We start from the raw sequence: 16786 nt of genomic DNA, 5'->3' as shown, positions 1-16786 counted from the left end.
ACTTACTGGTCCACTGAAGCCCGCCAGCTGCGTGATCATCAGGCACACGATGGAGAGGATGAGCCTGGTGCGGCAGAAGGTCCACACAACCCTCCGGAGGGAAGCAGCGTCGGGCCCAACTTCATTCAGCTCTTCTTGCCACAGTCTCTCTAGTCTTAACAAGGGCACATGTCCTCCGTTACACATCTTCCCAGGGAATACGCACAACCCAGCCTCCCTGCTGCCATCACTCACACTAGTCTCTCCTTTAAAGTTATGTACAGAGTCTTCACCTTCTGGGCAAAAAAGACCCTTCCTGATAACCACATATTTACCCTGTATAGGCAGCCTCTCAGGATTCAGAAAATGATGAGAACCAAAGTCTTTCCTTCCACCCACAAAAATTATCCCTGAATAGAATCTGTCTTTCTCAAGGGTCCCCAACCCTTGCTGAAGGATCCTCTGGTAAAGTGTAAAGTTGTAAACTAGATTTTAATCATGACAATCGGCTACCACAAAAATGTACTCTGTCACAAGGCAGCAACATAATCTCCCTGCAGACTCAGGAAGAGAAGCGGGGCTGAGAGAGAGAGAGAAAGCCCGTAGTTAAAACAGGATTCAAGGTAAAATAGGAGATAAAGCAGAAGAGCAAAGAGAAAGTCACCCCCAGGCTACCCCCCCTCTATAGCACGGCTCAAATCCTAAAAGGACTCAGAGTTCTGAACTTGGAACTGCCAGACCCACACTCCTAGCTCAGGCCCTACATATCCAGTCTGTGGGAGGCGAGGGTGGACCAGAGACGCCTACCTTCTGCAGTTCACCTCGGAAGACTCATACTTGGACAAAGACCACACATCCTCCATCAAGAGCTCCCCCTTCTTGTGGGCTTTGCGAGCCAGAGGAGAAAGCCAAGAAAAAGTCATACAGGAGAAGAGCCCAGCATTGTCCACTGGGTGCTGGTGTCTGAGGAGAGAAAACCCAAAGCACAAAATTGTTAACACACATGGAGAGGCTAGCCAACACTTAAAATATGCTGTTTAGTTAGTATACAGCACTCTTGACAATGGAAACAGTGAGAGATTTTATTTTTGGGGTTCCAAAATCACTGCAGTTGGTGACTGCAGCCATGAAATTAAAGGATGCTTGCTCCTTGGAAGAAAAGCTATGACCAATCTAGATAGCATATTAAAAAGCAGAGACATTACTTTGCCAACAAAGGTCCGTCTAGTCAAAGCTTTGGTTTTTCCAGTAGTCATGTATGGATGAGAGTTGGAATATAAAGAAAGCTGAGCACCGAAGAACTGATGCTTTTGAACTGTGGTGTTGGAGAAGACTCTTGAGAGTCCCTTGGACTGCAAGGAGATCCAACCACTCAATCCTAAAGGAAATTAATCCTCAATATTCATTAGAAGGACTGATGCTGAAGCTGAAGCTCCAATACTGTGGCCACCTGATGCGAAGAACTGACTCACTGGAAAAGATCCTGAGGCTGGGAAAGACTGAAGGTAGGAGGAGAAGGGGCAACAGATGATGAGACGGTTAGATAGCATCACTGACTCGATGGACATGAGTTTAAGTAAGCTCTGGGAGTTGGTGATGGACAGGGAAGCCTGGCGTGCTGCAGTCCATGGGGTCACAAAAGGTTGGACAGGACTGAGCGACTGAACTGATACTGATGACTAAACTCAAGTTTCCCCAAATAATCTTAGCCCAAATTTTTCCGGTGCTTCACAGACAAGCCATTAACTAGCAGAACCTCTTACTTGGAAGTGGTCCGGATGGGCTTCAGAACACTTAAGCTATGATGGTACTTTCCCTTGGGATATTCCTCATCCAGGATTCTGAGCTGAGAATGCATGGAGGGGTCCAGGGAAAGGCCCTCCGCTCGGGCTGCTGTTTCCAAGGCATCCTGGCAATCCAACTGTTTCAACAGAGAGGGAGAAAAAGCAAAGCACAGTTAATGAACATGAGAGAATCAGAGAGGACCAAATCTACTTGACACAACAGCTCAAACTGCAAACCTGATTCATCTCACCCAGGAAATCCCAAGGGTCAGGAGGTTAAACACTCACTTGTGTGATACAAACTCACTAAGGAACATTCAACTGGATACTTAAAACTTCTACACTAATAGACTTCATTTATTATTATTATTTTTTTTAGCACTTTCAGAAAAACAGAGCAGAAAGTATAGAGCTCCCGTAGACCTCCTCACCTACCTCCTTCTCCTCCATAATTAATATCTTGCATGAGTGCACTACATTTGTCACAAGTGATGGCCCAATACCAATACGTTATCACTAACTGAAATCCACAGTTTATATTAGGATTCACTCATTGTGTTGTATGTCTTAAAAGTTATATTTTTATCACCAAGATGTTTTATCTTTCATTTGCCAATATAGACTGAGAGTCAATTACTTCACTACTAACTGCAAATTCTATTGCCTATTTTCTATGACAGAAACTTAAAATCAACACCTCCTGCCATTAAACAGCTCTGTCAGGCAGAAAAAGCCAGAACGCACACATGCCTCCCCCTTCTCTCTCTTGTTAGCAACAAGGAGTGCAGAACTGGGGCTCTCACCCTGGCTGCCCAGCTAAAGAGCTCCTATCCAGACTTCCACAAGCAGAGGGTCTCATGGGTAGAAATACAAAGTTACACATATTTACTACAAAGTTTACAAATACCAATTAATCATATTAATAAAAATGCATGTAATTCAAAGTCTGACTATGGCAGAAGAGGGTGGGCCAAAAATCTTAATACTCCTATGCCCGTTTATTCTAAAAGTAACCCAAAATTACTTTTTAAAAAATTTTATTTTATTGAAGTGTAGTTGGTTTATAATATTGCATTAGTTTTTACACTAGAGCAAAATGATTCAGTTATGCATACACATTCTTTTTTAAAAACTTTAGTATTGGGGTATATAGCTGACTAACAAACAATGTTGTGATCATTTCAGGTGAGTAGAGAAGGGACTCAGACATATATATACATGTCTCCATTCTCCCCCAAGCACCTCTCCCACCCAGGCTGCTACATTAAACATTGAGCAGAGTTCCATGTGCTATACAGAAGGTCCCTGTTCATTATTCATTTAGCAGTGTGTACATGTCTATCTCAAACTCCCTAACTACTTCTTCCCCCACCAGCAACCATAAGCACATTCTGGAGGTCTGTGAGTCTGTTTCTGTTTCATAAGTTCATTTGTATCATTTCTTTTTAGATTCCACATATAAGGGACGTCATATGATATTTCTCCTTCTCAGTCTGACTTAATTCATTCAGTATGATAATCTCTAGGTCCATCCATGTTGCTGCAAATGGCACTATTTCATTCTTTTCAATGGCTAAGTAATATTTTATTGTATATATGTACCACATTTTCTTTATCCATTCCTCTGTCAATGGACATTTAGGTTGCTTTCACATCTTAGCTTTTGTAAACAGTGCTACAGTGAACACTGGGGTACATGTATCTTTTGCGATCATGTTGTTCCCCAGATATATGCCACAGATCATAGAGTCACAGATCCCCATACAGAGTGGGATCACAGGGTCACACACACATATTCTTCATCATATTCTTTTCCATTATGGTTTATCACAGGATATTGAATATAGTTCCCTGTCCTATACCATAGGACCTTGTTGTTTATCAACTCAAAGTGACTTCCGCAGTTACTGTTACAGAAACAGAACCATTCTTTTCCTCATGAAAGGATTATAAGAACCTTATCCTTTTCTGACATTCTCACAAATATTTCTAGCAATTATTGTGAACTAGCAAGAAAGAATAGACTCCCAGATCAAGAAAAAGTTAAGTGGTGTAGCACCTGACACACTGGGGCTTACACAAAGTGGAGTCTCTATTTTCACACACTACCTCTTTCACACACAGAAGAGAAGCAACTCAAATATTAAGAGGCAGCTATTTAGTAAGTCTTAAAATAGCACAGTGTGCAATCTCCAACTTTATTATTCTTCCTTTACAAAACTGGTTGAGCTGTTCTAGATCTTTTGTCTTTCTAGGAGAACCAAGTTCAAGAGTTAGGAGAGTTTTATAAACATTTTTGGATAGTATGGCATCAGAAAAGGAAAACTTGGGAGGAATTTCCTGGCTGTCCAGTGGTTAGGACGCTGAGCTTCCACTGCAGGGGGCACAGGTTTGGTCCCTGGTGGGGGAACTAAGATCCTGCATGCCACATGGCATGACCAAAAAATAAAGAAAGAAAGAAGTATCAAAGCTTATGTTTTCTTAAAAAAGGAAAACTTGGTATGCCATCCATTAGCATTCTTATGTAAGAGTGGCATAGTAGCATTAAGAGAAAACTAAAATCTTCACATCTTATTTCATTCATTCTTTCAACAAATAACTTACAGAGCACCTATATACAAAGCTGTCCCAGATACTGGGAATACAAGTATTCCAATTTCTATCTTTAGTGTATACTGATTTCATTTTATTCATTTCTAAAATGCCTAGTTTCATCAAAACCTACGAATAGAAAAGTGAATGGACTTAATGACAACAAGAAACAAAATCAATCTTAATGCATGAGTTTTGCTCCTTTGACTATATGCATGATGTAATGTTCTACCACCTTCTGGGTAGTTACTTCCCATAGTGGAGAATGTGAAATTCAAAGGTTCTCTAAAAGGACTCAGATGAGAGCAGGCAGGCAAGATTTCACTCCCCCAGGCATATCATGAGTACTACACCAGCATGAGAAAATGCCTGTGACATATCAGAGACTGAGGGCTCTCATACTGTTTTTGATTTTCGAACAAGGCATTCAGTATAATTTCATCCTGACAAAGAAAAACCCCCATAAAAGTAGTTGAAAAAGTGGCTGGATTAATTCTCATATTTTCATACAATAATAACCCATGGAGTAGGAAAGACCACCATAAGGGTATGGAAGTCTACATTGTTGATCTAAGACAATTAAAAGTTACCATTCTAAGCAACCCACGTAATAAGTAATAAGTCACATCATATTTTTGCTATTCTTTCCTAAACTGCTTCTCAAACTGTCAATCTTGTTGCCATATCCTACTCACTGCCTAAATGACAACAGTGAAATATTTGTTGGAGATAATAGGATCCATGCAGAATCCTGTTTTAAGTCCTGCTCCATACTTGCCCCCAGCTCCTTCAAAGACAGGACTCTCTAAAGCAGCAGGTGTTTAGCTCCTGGCAAGAACTCTTGAATGATAAAATAACACTATCAAGAAAATCAAGAGAAAACCCCCTTACTCCAATAAAGCTATACTCTCTATGATCTTAAAGTATTTATACTCCTTAGGCCACTGTGGAATTTTCCCATAGTTGGAGGCCTCTGTGAAGTATAGTGGTTTTGCATATGGATTTTATTATTTTTATACTTTAGTTTATACATTTATTTTTGGCTATGCTGGGTCTTCACTGCTGCATGCGGGGGCTATTCTAGTTGCTGTGAGCAAGGGCTACTCTCCATTGCAGTACGAGGGCTTCTCATTGCGGTGGCTTCTCCTGTTGCGGAGTAGAGGCTCTAGGGTGTGCAAGCTTCAGTAGTTGCAGCACACAGGCTCAGGAGTTGTGGCTTGAGGGGCCTAGAGCGCATGGGCTTAGTTGTTCCATGGCATGGGAATCTTCTTGAACCAGGGACTGAACCCATGTCCCCTGCATTGGCAGGTGGATTCTTATCCACTGTGCCACCAGGGTAGTCCCTGCACATGGATTTTAGAAGATAGGATATGGGCTCACAGGCAGATTCTGCCACCAACTTTCTGCATATTACCTAGTCACTTTAAGCTACAACTTACTCATTTTTACAATGGTACATGCACCTACCACAAAGTGTTGAGGAGAATGAATTAAAGTGAAAGACACTTAGTGTCTGACTCTTTGCAATCCCATGGACTATACAGTCCATGGAATTCTCCAGGCCAGAAAACTGGAGTGGGTAGACTTTCCCTTCTCCAGGGGATCTTCCCAACCCAATGACTGAACCCAGGTCTCCCACATTGCAACCAGCTGAGGCACCAGGGAAGACTACAAGATGATGAGAAGAATGAATGGGATAATGAAAAGTGTTTAGCAAAATACTGGGTGTAAGTATTAAACAAACATTTAATATATATTAATTACACACCAACCGATCCACCTGATAAATCTTACAGACTATCTCAACCATTGCTCTTTCCTTTAGCTTTCCCTAATTGTTTCAAGATTAGGGAATTCATTTCCTCCTTCTTATGTCTTCCCTGTACTGCACCACTGCAGTGGGATGCGTCTGGCAGGAGAAGAGCTCCTGGAGGGCAAGCTGACTAACTCTTGTTTGCATCCCTGGCCCCTGACTCGGTATAGGGTCTGGCATCTATTATTCAAATGTCAACTAGAATATCTCAATGTTGCTCCGCAGTCTACATTATCATCATTTAAAGCTATATGATATACCACGAAGAAATCTTCTTAACCAATCCACTTCTGTTTAGTTTCTCTACTGTTTTGCATATTATTAAGAGTGTAATAAACAATTATAGTTTATTTTTCTCTTTCTGGATTATTTAAGATAAATTCCACCAGTGGGATTACAGGATTAAAAAGTATAGCTCCAACCCTATATGCAAAACAGAAAAAGAGACACAGAAGTACAGAACAGACTTTTGAACTCTGTGGGAGAAGGTGAGGGTGGGATGTTTTGAAAGAACAGCATGTATATTATCTATGGTGAAACAGGTCACCAGCCCAGGTGGGATGCATGAGACAAGTGCTCGAGCCTGGTGCACTGGGAAGACCCAGAGGAATCGGGTGGACAGGGAGGTGGGAGGGCGGATCGGGATGGGGAATACGTGTAAATCTATTGCTGATTCATGTCAATGTATGACAAAACCCACTGAAAAAATAAATAAATTAAAAAAAAAAAAAGTATAGCTCCTAGCAACTAGACATATATCCAGTTTGCTTAATTACTCATTATAAAATGTGTACTCCAGTGTTACTGCAAAAGAGAACTTCTATTAGCTTTAGTACTTTCAGTTCTATTTTGTTGATCCAAGGCTGCCTCTGTCCCACCTACTCTGGGACATTAGCAAGAAATAAAGGAAGTTAGGACAATCTTCTTTGCAGTCAGAGCTCATGATTAGCATATATCTGTAAAAGAAAACCGCTTACTTGAAGGTGATGGGAAAATGTGGACAAAAGAATTTATAACAAATCAATATAGCATTTACTGTGTGCCAGGCATTGCTTTAAATGTTTTACAGATGCTAACTTCTTATAATTCTCACAATTACCCTATGGGATAGACACTCTTATTCCCCTGTCTTACAGCTGAGGAAACTGTGAAGTAACAGTAGAGACTTGAAGAGATCTTTATTTATTTATTTATTATTATTTTTTTTTTTTGAAGATATCTTTAAAAAGCAGAGATTGAATCCAGGCTCCAGAGTTAAGGCTCTTAATTACTAAGCTATGTGCCTTTCAAAGAAAAAACAAGCAAATAAATCATTACTGTACAAGATGACCTCAGATGTGTCTTTATAGACAGCCAGCTCTCCTTTTTTTTTTTCGCCAGCTCTCCTCTCTTCCCCAGGGTGAGTATCAGATTAAAATAAACTCTGACCCTCCAAACTAACCTCATTATAAGCAAATGGTAGTTTCCAAAGTCAAAGTCACAAATACATGATTAGAACACTAGACTATAAACAAATGAGTTTACTTAATTGCAGAAGTGCACTTCCTGGTTGTTTTTCAACCAAAGATGAGTAGATGTTAACAGATGAATACATTACAGACTGATATTTTAAAATAAAGTAAAAGCATATTTATATCACCCTGCTAGTAACTGCAAAGATGTCACCAATGTCTAATTGTGTCTGGCTGGATGCCTAACTTCTCTTTCTTTCTAGGCTTCCCAAGAAATTTACCTGGCCAAGCAAATCGAGGGGAAAATAATGTCTATTTAAAGTAAAAACAAATATATTCTACTATATTAACATTCTGTAAAGCAAGTTATCAACATTCTAAGACTGACTGGATTAAAAATGGAAATGAACCAAGAAAACTGACTCAATATATTCAAGCTATATAGGCTTGCTATATGAAGACATAAATAATATGACAGGGTAGGGAAATATGATTCAGTGGATATCACCGGGGCAAATAAAAAACAGACTGGAGATGAACTGAGATTCATGTTTCATATCATACATTAATCCATCTGGGATTAACCCTCAAAGTTACATTAAAATGGTGAGATAAACAGAAGAGAATTAAATACCATTTTAACACAATGATGGAAGGAAAATAGTCTCCATCTTCCCCCAAAGTCAGAAACTTACTGAAGGCAAAATGGATGGTTTGAATATAAAAAGGAAAACTTTCTGTGTAATGAAATTAGCATCAAGAAAAAGTAGAATACAGCTAAAAAAGTGACCAGGTAACTACCATATTTTGAACAGCCAGTTTTTACTGAAAAACATGTTCTACCCATTCATTCAGTATTTATTGAGGGACCTACAACACACCAGGCACAGCTCTGGGTGCTGGGGAAACAGGAGTGAAAAAACAGACTCACACCTCAAAATCACTGCTTTCATGCAGGTTATAGTCTAGTATTCATAAAAGTTCAAAATCCAGAATAATCTACTAAATTGATTCAAAAGTGTCCATCTCTCAGCCTCTAAATTCAATGTCACCAAGTAAGAAATTAAAATTAAAATTTAAGATACAATTATATATACCTTAATATCCGTAGAAATAGAGATAAAATCCAAGTGAACAAAGAAGGAAACATAAGAAAAACACACATTTGAACCTTGACTGGATTTTTAGTGCATGGCTGGCAGGTAGTCAGGGAAACTAACTGGTCATATGTAACACCTTATACATGCTTTGTCTCCATAATATTACTGTAGAAAGGAAATTCTCCCCAAGAAAAGACATAATTTAAACCCAATGGTATACGGGGAACTATATGCCTAAAGATTAATGGTTAAACCACGGTAGATTGACACTCCAGCGCAATGTTGTTCAACAGAAAAAAATATAAGACACAAATGTAATTTAAATGTTTTTAGTAGCCACACTAAAAAGGGAAAAGAAACAGGTGAAATTAACCATAAGAATATACTTTAACCGAAAATATACGAAATATTATCTTTTAAACATGTAATCGATAAAAAATTATGAGATATTTTATATTCTTTTTTGGTTCTAAGTCTTTGACACCTGGTGCGTGTGTTCTATATGGCAGATCTCAATTCGGACTTTCCACATTTCCAAGGCCCAACAGCTACCTGTGGCTGGTGGCTACAGTGTTGGATAGCGTAGCCTAGTAGTCTTCAACTGCAGATGATTTTTGCTTGCCTGGGAGACATCTGATAATGTTTGCGGACATTTTGGTCACAACTGTGCATTCAGTGAGTAGAGGCCAGGGATGCTGCCAAACAGCCAACCATGCACAGGACAGGCTCCCACAACAAAGAAGGATTTAGCCCCCAAATGTCAGTAGTGCTAAGATAGTCCAGGAGAGCTAAATTTAGCTCACATGCTAGTATTTGGTGTATGCTGAACTAGGGAAATGTGTTTTATGACCTATTTGTTTTTTACATTACAATGCTTTAAGTCAATTTTGGAAGTAACTTCTTAAGGCTTCTCCCGAGATGCACTCATTTTTCTGTATTTCTCCTAAGGAGCTCTGCAGACTGAAGGGCTCTCCACGGACAGAGGATGCGGCTACAGAAGGTGTCCACAGCAGCTGATTCATTCCAAAGGGAAAAATACAGCTTGATCCAGGAGTTGAGAAAACATTCAACAAAGAAATTACTGCTGCTGTTTTTATCTTCCTGAGGACTCTGGCTAGGAGACTCTGAGGTGGAGCAGGGTGAGGACGCTGGGGAACCGAAAGGGGACAGTGAAATTTAGATTCAGCCACCGTTCGAATAAAGGTCAGGGAAACAGAGCCATTTATATGTCCATCTGGTGAGGAAAGCAAGGAACTTTTGATTGATCCATAAGCAAACAGAGATACTTGCACAGGGGCCCTCCTCCTCTGTGCTCCAAGACCATCCCCAGGGCTGTGATAACAGGCTCACTGTCACACCACAGGGCTTCTGCTTATCTAGTTTGTCCATCTCATTTTAACAGGCTGCCAGAGTGGAATGTCTGCTGACAGGGCAACCTGGGGCTTCCCCCTGCCGGGAGGCCCCTGGAACAAGACACCATGGGCCTGATGATCATTCCTCAGGCTGAACAATCCCTTCCTGACAGCAGACCACAGCAGGGTATCCTTCCAAAGCCCAGGGACTGAAGAACCAACTAGGTGCACCTCTCAGCTTCCAAGGAGATTAAAGGTTACAATACTCCTGTCTGACCTGCCCCACAAAAAAAGCCACCCTCGGGGCACAATCAGAATGGACTTGCCTCAACAGCCTAGAGCATATTCTTCTTCTCCTCAATTCACAAGATATTAACAAAAATACAGAATGGATAGCCTCTTCTTACAAACTCTTCTGGCTCAAGTAAAAGCTTTATTGTAGGTGTCCCACTCCTGCAGCTGCCTTTACCATAAACATTTAGAAAGACAAACTTTTAAGGAAAGCTGTTACAAAGATACAGTTTTCAAAGAGACTCAAAATGTTAAAAATTAAAGAGAAAGTTACATTTTATTTTAAATTTAAAAAGAAATGAAAAAAGTTGATGCCCTTCCAAGAACACCTGACTTCAGGCTTCCCCATCCTCCCTCTCCTCAATAAGTTAACACTGCAAAGGACAATTCCCCCAATTCTCAGCACTTTCTTATTCCAATGCGTTATTAACAAGATCCTGATCATCTCAAGCATTTCCCTTAAGACATTCCAGACAGTGGCCACTTCAGTCTAGAGAGACAGCAAAATTTCAGAATGTACCCTTCACAGGAAGCAAAATATAGTAGAAATGGCTCACTAGTCAGAGTTGGGGAACCTGCTAATCTCAGCCTTATTGCTCAGTGGCTATGGATTAATTTGTACCCAGCTCACTCATCTGTAACTAGGCTGCGTTACCCTAATATCCAAGATCTGCTATTAATATTTGTTTTCTCGCTGTGCTCAGGCTAAAGCCATGGGTGACTGTTTTTCCGCAAGTGTAAATACGTAAAACCAGTGGATATACCTTATTACCATCACGGTAAAACAGGTATTTTTCCACACCTCATAATCTAGCATTACCCCAGAATCAGGAGAAAAACTGGAGGACTTTCAATTGTTTCATAAGCTAAATTCCAAGAAACTTTTCCCAAGTTCCTATTACATCAGGGGATGAGATTAACTTTGGTATTACAATGATAAGGTTTCAAAGGATAAACTGAAAATAAATCTTGGAAGGAGAAGAAAAGGGAAACACTTGGAGCCCCACTGGTTGATGGGGATAGAAGAGACGATCGCATGAGATCTAGGGAAGAGGTTCTCAGCGTTGGTGACACATTAGGATCACCAGGGCAGCTTTAAAAAGCACTGATTGCCTGAGCATGACCCCAGAGACTGGTTTAATTTGTCTGGAGTGTTAGTATCTTTTTTTTTAACATTCTTCAAGTGATTTTAACATGCAGCCTAAACTGAGAACCGCCAATGTAGATAATAAAATGTTGGTATTTTACATTTGACAAAATCCCTTGAAGACTTTCAGGCTTTAGCTTAAAAAAAAAAAGCCAAAATATAATTTGTAAATGAAACTCCCTTCAGCGCCCAGTACTGTGTGTGACTGTGTTAAATGCCTAAAATAAGACATTAGTGGGTCCATTATGTGACCTGTACTGCAGAGCAGGCTGGAAGCATTGACAAAAGTAAAGGTGAATATTTGGGCAGTTTGCCCATTTTTCCACTGAGAGACTACAACATTTAAGGAAACTAAGTAACTGCTTAACACCATACCTGCTTTAGTCAACAGAAGTTGTCATTTGATATCTAATAACAGTTGATTCTTTGAACAGCTAATTCAGAAAATAATCTTAAATAATTAAAAAAATATGGCATCTAATTATCTAAATAGGTTAACTCACAAAAAGGGGGGTAAGGAGGGAAGGGGTAGACTTAATAAGATTAATTCTACTAATTAGTGGGCTTCTGTGCACCAAATTAACTTCACATTAGTCTGTAACTTTGATACTGAGAAGTTCAACTATTGCAAAGACTTACAGAGGCCCTATTCCCTGTTCCTGGCATTGGCCTTTTTTATTTTTGATTAAGAGAAAGTGAGGGACAGAATGGTGAGACATTTTAGAAAGCATTAGCACAAGGCTGCATATGCATGCTCAGTCGCATTTGACTCTTTGTGACCCCATGGACTGTAGCCTGTTAGGCTCTTCTGTCCATGGAATTTTCCAGGCAATAACACTGGAGCAGGTTGCCATTTCTTTCTCCAGGGTATCTTCCCAAACCAGGGATCGAACGCATGTCTCTTGCATCTCCTTCACTGGCAGGTGAATTTCTTTACCAACATATCACCTGGGGAAGCCCCAGTACAAGGCTACCTCAAAGCAAAACCCAGGTTTCATTGAAAAATTTTTCATTAACCATTTGTCACTTACAAGTTATAGATTTTAACAAAATATTTTTTTTAATTATTTAAAATTGCTTGAAAAATACGTTGGTAGTTCCAATACTTTTCTTCTCTTTTGACAGAAAGCTCCTTTAACTCGTGCCAACAAGCTATATTTATTTCCCTTAAGCAGCATTTCCTAGCTAAGAAGCAGCAGCCGTGCTGCAGATGGCGTAAAAGAGCTCATGATCAAGGCAGCAGGCCAACCTCAGGAGACCTGTGGGCTCTAGACTCAGTCACCATGCAGGAAAGCCACCTGGGCTCTGCACCAATGGCAGCGCTGTTGTCATCTCCACCAGAGAGCTCCAGGCTGCTATTGGAGACCAACATCTGGCACCAGGCCAGAGACCATATCACACCGTACTAAGCTCTATAAAGCTTTATAGATGCCTTCAGGGAAAAGGGGGCAGGGAGGCAGGTGTTCTTACTCATCCTATTACTGACTGTCCAGAAAATGTGCTGAGTCACTGAGTACCAATCAAGAGAAAAATAACGCAGAGACTGCAAATACTAATCTCCTTCACCCTGCTCTCCTTCCTAACAGCAAGGAGACTCAGGTAATATTTTTGACGCTGAAAACACAAGGGCATAGAAAAATTCACATACCCTTCATCCATAAAGAAGAGCTTTCAGAGTCAAATTCTGTTAAAGTACTAAACAAAACTATTTTATGGCAACAATAGTTGTCCCTAGGGAGAGGTGTTAAGGGTGATTTTATTTTTTCCTGTAATCTTCCATAATTTGCACATTTTAAGAGACCATAATTCTTTCATAATAACATATCCTAAAATCCTATTTCTTGGTAAGAGATTATTATTCACATCCTTGTCTCTAGCATATAACTCGAGCTCACCCAAATATTTCTTCCACTCACTAATCACAAATACTCCAACCAAGGCTAAAGTGTCAGCCGGACACAGAACTAAAGGAGACACTTGGTGAAGGTCACTGGACTCTGTGAATACTTGCTCTGTTACTTTGCCTAGAGGCAGAATATTCCAACATGGGTAGAAAGCAAATTCCACCAGTGGTACACTTGAGAGAAGGGACAAAAAGAGTAAGGGGTAGTAAAGGCACATGAACTTTAGTTGACTTCTCCTTATTTTGCATGTTTCCTCTTTTCTTATTTAGATTAGACATGCTAGGGAAAAAACAGTCACCCATGGCTTTAGCCTGAGCACAGCGAGAAAACAAAGAACCACCACACACACACACAAAAAAAGCTTATAAAAGCATCACAGAGCTTTGTCTTGTTTTTGCTTCAATTTTAATTTAAAGCAACTAAAATACCAACCCCTTGGCCTGTTATTCAAGAACACACATCATCATCTTGCTGTCCACCTGAAACTATCATAACATTATTAATCAGCTATGCTCCAATATAAAATTAAAAGTTTGAAAAACAAACAAAAAACCCCACTTGCCTTTTTTAAAATGAGAAAAAAAAAAAAAACCTACCAAAATAAACTGCAGATTTAGCAAACACACACACACACACACACACACACACACATCATCTGAAACTCATGATCTAGCCCTCTATATCTATGACTTCACACTTCATGCTCAAAGCCAACAGTTCTTTGGTTGGCCTACCCACAGCTCTTTCTTCCACCAGGCATGTTCTTCATTTCTCCAAATTCTACCTATTCTTCAAGTCTCCAACCAAATGCTACCTCTTCCTGAAGTCTTCCCTGATCTCAGAGACTGAAGAATTGTTTTCTTCTTGTTAATTTCCACAGCATCTAAATTTTAGTAATCTACATACATGACTATGAGTTGAAGCTTCTAGGGAGGGCAAGCAGGGCCAGCCTCAAATTATCATCATGTGCACCAGAACACTTCATTCAGGGCTGTGTGTACATTTTGGAGAATGCTCAAATGTTTGCTGAATTAAAAAAAAAAAAAAGAATATACATCACATCTTAAAACAAACCAACCAGAGTTGGTAGAGTTATGTGATCAACATATGTTGATCATATGTACACATCTGAATGCAATTATAAGAAAAGGAGCTATGCTCAGAGAGTCACGCCTCAGACACGGGAACAGTGTTAATTAAGGAGTGGTCTGGACATAAATCTTCACGTTAGTTGAAATAACGCCAGCTTAACACCAGCCAAGATTAGTACTTAGGCTCAAAGAACTAACAGCACCAGAAGGCACCCCTATTAGCACTTCAGGATTAAAGGATGTCTGCAAATCATCAAGTTGTGTGTGGCCACAAGCTTTACCTCAATAGTCTTGAACAAAAGGAAGGTGTGAAAATGCATTATTTTAACTAGCTCTAAGCAGATGTGATACAAATATCTGAAGGTATGAATGATTAGAGCAATTTTCCCAAAGAGTATTCCAAAAGATTTGGTCACAATATTAGGAAAGGGGCAAACTACATACCCTGCAACTTTGCTGACAGAAAAAAAAAAAAAAATCACCAACTTGTTTAAAATGCATTTAATACTTGGTGCTTTACTTCTGACTTCTGACAGTTTCATGTGTCCATGTTAAACTAAACCTATCAAAGGCTAATGATGGTGGATAAAACCTTGTTTTCCAATTAAGAGCCACAAATGTATCCTTATCTTTTGTTACTTTGGGAGGTACCGTTTTTCATTTCTGAAGGATAACAGGCAGAGCTGGCATCTAGGAGGTCTTGTCCCAGATTTCATCTCTACCAACTAATACAGAAACAATGACTATGATCATAAGACACAAAACTTTAATCTCTACCCAATTATCTACTTACATTCTTTAAAAAAGGTAAATGGTATGCTTTTACAGCCATTCCACTTCCCAGATACTTAAATTGTCCATTTTTATACCATCGCTGAGCCAGAAATTTATCATTTTGCTTTTTTCCTATTAGCAAACTGCTAACATACGAGACAAGTTCAAGATGTATTTGTATCTATGAAATCTGGAGTTTTGATAGATAATATGTAAGAACATTCTAGGTGATATGTGAATTTTTAAAAACACTTGATCATTATATATGCTTTTTAACATGTGTAAAAAATACGTTATATAAACCTATAATTCTATTCCTTAGGTCAAGGCTGAGCAAAAAGAAAAAAGTTGATTAAAAGAAATAGTTGAAGTTAAAAAAAAAAGTTCAGAGGCTACAGGATATGGTAAAAAAAAAACAAAACAGGAAAACAGTACTCATATTTAAAAGTTTAGGAAGCGTCAAAGGATAATGAAAATTAAATTCATGTGGACTCCTGAGATCTCACAAAAGTGGTTGGTATCAGCCTCCTGTTTCTTCAAAATGAGGCTCAGTCACATGAAGGAAACTTTGTCTGGTGCCTGACTTAATAATTTAGAGGACAAAAGGCACAACAGTGACTCTCCCTCCAACTTTTCTCTACCCGCAGAGGAAAAGTTTGCTGCTGCCACTGCACACCCTAATGTCAGTTCTGCTCTAACCAAATGGACAGGGCCTCTGTCCTCAGAAATTTCACAGGACCACGCTCTATCTTTCCAGGTTCCATCTCTTCCTGTTTTAGGCATGGGCAAGCTAGGCACGGGCAAGCTTGCTCACTAAGGCTTCATCTACATGGATGCACTAATGATTCCAAAACCTGTCCCACCTCCATTCCTTATCTCTACTCTATCTACTGATCACCTCATCTGGATGCACCTCAAATTCCACATGTTCAAAAGTAAACTCATGCTCACCTCCTTCTCCTTCTTTCTCTCCCCATATGCCCATCAATAGTTTTAAAGCCTTACCACAGGAACCCCAATGTCTCCCTCCCTCCTTCCAGAAATACCCTTAAGTCTCTCCCCTCTCCTCCATCTTCACTATTAGACTTGGATCCAGACCCATGGCCTCTTTCACCTGGGCTGGCACAGGAGCCTCCAGACTGCTCCCTGTATTTTGTCTCTCTCTCTCATACACATTTTTCATATACTGCCTCAAAATTAATCTTCCTAAGATAAAAACAAAGTCTTAAAAATTTCAGCTCAACTGCATTAGCTATTAGGTCATGCAAAGTAAAATTACAATGAGATATCAGACATACCTATCAGAATGGCTAAAATTAAATTAATAACATCAAATACTGGCAAGAATGCAGAGAAACTGGATGACTCACACATTGCTGGTGGGAATGTAAAATTAAACAGTCACTCTGGAAAAAGAGTATTGACATTTCTGATAAAACTAAACACGCACTTACCATATGACCCAGCAATTACATTCCTGGAATTTACCCAGAGAAATGGAAGGTTTA

At 39.6% G+C, this 16786-nt stretch overlaps 1 protein-coding gene across 5 annotated transcripts in view; it reads right to left on the bottom strand.

The window, feature by feature from the left end:
- ABCC5 (ATP binding cassette subfamily C member 5) overlaps positions 1–16786 on the bottom strand; it is an 80091-nt gene that overhangs the window by 57669 nt on the left and 5636 nt on the right. For all 5 annotated transcript variants that reach the window (XM_043473574.1, XM_043473579.1, XM_043473580.1 and 2 more), the window contains exons 3-5: positions 1743–1900; positions 787–942; positions 7–154 (exon numbers count right to left, since the gene is read on the bottom strand). In XM_043473574.1, coding sequence (XP_043329509.1) covers positions 7–154; positions 787–942; positions 1743–1900 — 462 coding nt within the window. The remainder of the gene's footprint in view (positions 1–6; positions 155–786; positions 943–1742; positions 1901–16786) is intronic.

The sequence above is a fragment of the Cervus canadensis genome, chromosome 7 (assembly GCF_019320065.1).
Source record: "Cervus canadensis isolate Bull #8, Minnesota chromosome 7, ASM1932006v1, whole genome shotgun sequence".
Lineage (NCBI taxonomy): Eukaryota > Metazoa > Chordata > Mammalia > Artiodactyla > Cervidae > Cervus > Cervus canadensis.
The sequence above is the reverse complement of the archived record's forward strand: the minus strand, read 5'-3'. Positions and strand labels throughout refer to the sequence as shown.